Consider the following 4,633-nt stretch of genomic DNA (forward strand, 5'->3'; position numbering starts at 1 on the left):
TTCCGGGACAACACTGACACAAACCGGGATAACGGGGACACGGGGACAACGGGGAATTCCGGGATAACGGGGAATTCCGGGATAACGGGGAATTCCGGGATAACGGGAATTCCGGGACAACACTGACACAAACCGGGATAACGGGGACACGGGGACAACGGGGAATTCCGGGATAACGGGGAATTCCGGGATAACGGGGAATTCCGGGATAACGGGAATTCCGGGACAACACTGACACAAACCGGGATAACGGGGACACGGGGACAACGGGGAATTCCGGGATAACGGGGAATTCCGGGATAACGGGGAATTCCGGGATAACGGGAATTCCGGGACAACACTGACACAAACCGGGATAACGGGGACACGGGGACAACGGGGAATTCCGGGATAACGGGGAATTCCGGGATAACGGGGAATTCCGGGATAACGGGAATTCCGGGACAACACTGACACAAACCGGGATAACGGGGACACGGGGACAACGGGGAATTCCGGGATAACGGGGAATTCCGGGATAACGGGGAATTCCGGGATAACGGGAATTCCGGGACAACACTGACACAAACCGGGATAACGGGGACACGGGGACAACGGGGAATTCCGGGATAACGGGGAATTCCGGGATAACGGGGAATTCCGGGATAACGGGAATTCCGGGACAACACTGACACAAACCGGGATAACGGGGACACGGGGACAACGGGGAATTCCGGGATAACGGGGAATTCCGGGATAACGGGGAATTCCGGGATAACGGGAATTCCGGGACAACACTGACACAAACCGGGATAACGGGGACACGGGGACAACGGGGAATTCCGGGATAACGGGGAATTCCGGGATAACGGGGAATTCCGGGATAACGGGAATTCCGGGACAACACTGACACAAACCGGGATAACGGGGACACGGGGACAACGGGGAATTCCGGGATAACGGGGAATTCCGGGATAACGGGGAATTCCGGGATAACGGGAATTCCGGGACAACACTGACACAAACCGGGATAACGGGGACACGGGGACAACGGGGAATTCCGGGATAACGGGGAATTCCGGGATAACGGGGAATTCCGGGATAACGGGAATTCCGGGACAACACTGACACAAACCGGGATAACGGGGACACGGGGACAACGGGGAATTCCGGGATAACGGGGAATTCCGGGATAACGGGGAATTCCGGGATAACGGGAATTCCGGGACAACACTGACACAAACCGGGATAACGGGGACACGGGGACAACGGGGAATTCCGGGATAACGGGGAATTCCGGGATAACGGGGAATTCCGGGATAACGGGAATTCCGGGACAACACTGACACAAACCGGGATAACGGGGACACGGGGACAACGGGGAATTCCGGGATAACGGGGAATTCCGGGATAACGGGGAATTCCGGGATAACGGGAATTCCGGGACAACACTGACACAAACCGGGATAACGGGGACACGGGGACAACGGGGAATTCCGGGATAACGGGGAATTCCGGGATAACGGGGAATTCCGGGATAACGGGAATTCCGGGACAACACTGACACAAACCGGGATAACGGGGACACGGGGACAACGGGGAATTCCGGGATAACGGGGAATTCCGGGATAACGGGGAATTCCGGGATAACGGGAATTCCGGGACAACACTGACACAAACCGGGATAACGGGGACACGGGGACAACGGGGAATTCCGGGATAACGGGGAATTCCGGGATAACGGGGAATTCCGGGATAACGGGAATTCCGGGACAACACTGACACAAACCGGGATAACGGGGACACGGGGACAACGGGGAATTCCGGGATAACGGGGAATTCCGGGATAACGGGGAATTCCGGGATAACGGGAATTCCGGGACAACACTGACACAAACCGGGATAACGGGGACACGGGGACAACGGGGAATTCCGGGATAACGGGGAATTCCGGGATAACGGGGAATTCCGGGATAACGGGAATTCCGGGACAACACTGACACAAACCGGGATAACGGGGACACGGGGACAACGGGGAATTCCGGGATAACGGGGAATTCCGGGATAACGGGGAATTCCGGGATAACGGGAATTCCGGGACAACACTGACACAAACCGGGATAACGGGGACACGGGGACAACGGGGAATTCCGGGATAACGGGGAATTCCGGGATAACGGGGAATTCCGGGATAACGGGAATTCCGGGACAACACTGACACAAACCGGGATAACGGGGACACGGGGACAACGGGGAATTCCGGGATAACGGGGAATTCCGGGATAACGGGGAATTCCGGGATAACGGGAATTCCGGGACAACACTGACACAAACCGGGATAACGGGGACACGGGGACAACGGGGAATTCCGGGATAACGGGGAATTCCGGGATAACGGGGAATTCCGGGATAACGGGAATTCCGGGACAACACTGACACAAACCGGGATAACGGGGACACGGGGACAACGGGGAATTCCGGGATAACGGGGAATTCCGGGATAACGGGGAATTCCGGGATAACGGGAATTCCGGGACAACACTGACACAAACCGGGATAACGGGGACACGGGGACAACGGGGAATTCCGGGATAACGGGGAATTCCGGGATAACGGGGAATTCCGGGATAACGGGAATTCCGGGACAACACTGACACAAACCGGGATAACGGGGACACGGGGACAACGGGGAATTCCGGGATAACGGGGAATTCCGGGATAACGGGGAATTCCGGGATAACGGGAATTCCGGGACAACACTGACACAAACCGGGATAACGGGGACACGGGGACAACGGGGAATTCCGGGATAACGGGGAATTCCGGGATAACGGGGAATTCCGGGATAACGGGAATTCCGGGACAACACTGACACAAACCGGGATAACGGGGACACGGGGACAACGGGGAATTCCGGGATAACGGGGAATTCCGGGATAACGGGGAATTCCGGGATAACGGGAATTCCGGGACAACACTGACACAAACCGGGATAACGGGGACACGGGGACAACGGGGAATTCCGGGATAACGGGGAATTCCGGGATAACGGGGAATTCCGGGATAACGGGAATTCCGGGACAACACTGACACAAACCGGGATAACGGGGACACGGGGACAACGGGGAATTCCGGGATAACGGGGAATTCCGGGATAACGGGGAATTCCGGGATAACGGGAATTCCGGGACAACACTGACACAAACCGGGATAACGGGGACACGGGGACAACGGGGAATTCCGGGATAACGGGGAATTCCGGGATAACGGGGAATTCCGGGATAACGGGAATTCCGGGACAACACTGACACAAACCGGGATAACGGGGACACGGGGACAACGGGGAATTCCGGGATAACGGGGAATTCCGGGATAACGGGGAATTCCGGGATAACGGGAATTCCGGGACAACACTGACACAAACCGGGATAACGGGGACACGGGGACAACGGGGAATTCCGGGATAACGGGGAATTCCGGGATAACGGGGAATTCCGGGATAACGGGAATTCCGGGACAACACTGACACAAACCGGGATAACGGGGACACGGGGACAACGGGGAATTCCGGGATAACGGGGAATTCCGGGATAACGGGGAATTCCGGGATAACGGGAATTCCGGGACAACACTGACACAAACCGGGATAACGGGGACACGGGGACAACGGGGAATTCCGGGATAACGGGGAATTCCGGGATAACGGGGAATTCCGGGATAACGGGAATTCCGGGACAACACTGACACAAACCGGGATAACGGGGACACGGGGACAACGGGGAATTCCGGGATAACGGGGAATTCCGGGATAACGGGGAATTCCGGGATAACGGGAATTCCGGGACAACACTGACACAAACCGGGATAACGGGGACACGGGGACAACGGGGAATTCCGGGATAACGGGGAATTCCGGGATAACGGGGAATTCCGGGATAACGGGAATTCCGGGACAACACTGACACAAACCGGGATAACGGGGACACGGGGACAACGGGGAATTCCGGGATAACGGGGAATTCCGGGATAACGGGGAATTCGGGGTGGTTTGAGTCCCAGGGTGGATTTGGGGTGGTTTTGGGGTGGATTTGGGGTCCCAGGGTGGGTTTGGGGTGACCCCAATGACCCCCAGACGATCAGTGCAGAAGGAGACCTTCACCAAGGGGGTGAACGCGCACCTGGGGTGGGGTCCTGAGTTCCATGGGGGTCTCAGGGTGCTTTTGGGGTGGTTTTGGGGTGGTTTTGGGGTGGATTTGGGGGTCCCGAGATGTTTTTGGGGTGACCCCGCTGTCCCACCCCCCAGACGAGCGGGATGCGGTGCAGAAGAAGACCTTCACCAAGTGGGTGAACGCGCACCTGGCGCGCGCCGCCTGCCGCGTCGGGGACCTGTACTCGGACCTGCGCGACGGCTTCGTGCTCACGCGGCTGCTCGAGGTGCTCTCGGGGGAGACCCTGGTGAGGGGAGAGCCGCCGGCGTCTTCATCGCCATCATCATCGGCATCGTTGTCATCATCGTCATCATCATTGCCATGAGCGGCGTTGTTGTCATCATCATCTTCTACCATCCTCATCATCATCACCGTCATCATGAGTGGCATCATCATCATCATCATCATCCTCTATCATCTTCATTATCATCGTCACCATCATCATC

The 4,633-nt window shown here is 57.2% G+C and overlaps 1 protein-coding gene across 1 annotated transcript in view; it reads left to right on the forward strand.

Annotated features, from left to right (window-relative positions):
- Window positions 1–4,164: 4,164 nt before the first annotated feature.
- LOC103620067 (spectrin beta chain, non-erythrocytic 4-like) overlaps window positions 4,165–4,633 on the forward strand; it is a gene marked incomplete at its 3' end in the record, with an annotated part of 48,903 nt that continues 48,434 nt past the window's right edge. Inside the window, exon 1 of the mRNA XM_017740746.1 lies at window positions 4,165–4,434. Within this exon, the coding sequence (XP_017596235.1) occupies window positions 4,180–4,434 (255 nt within the window). The remainder of the gene's footprint in view (window positions 4,435–4,633) is intronic.

This window comes from Corvus brachyrhynchos, unplaced genomic scaffold (genome assembly GCF_000691975.1).
Source record: "Corvus brachyrhynchos isolate BGI_N302 unplaced genomic scaffold, ASM69197v1 scaffold678, whole genome shotgun sequence".
Taxonomy (NCBI): Eukaryota; Metazoa; Chordata; class Aves; order Passeriformes; family Corvidae; genus Corvus; species Corvus brachyrhynchos.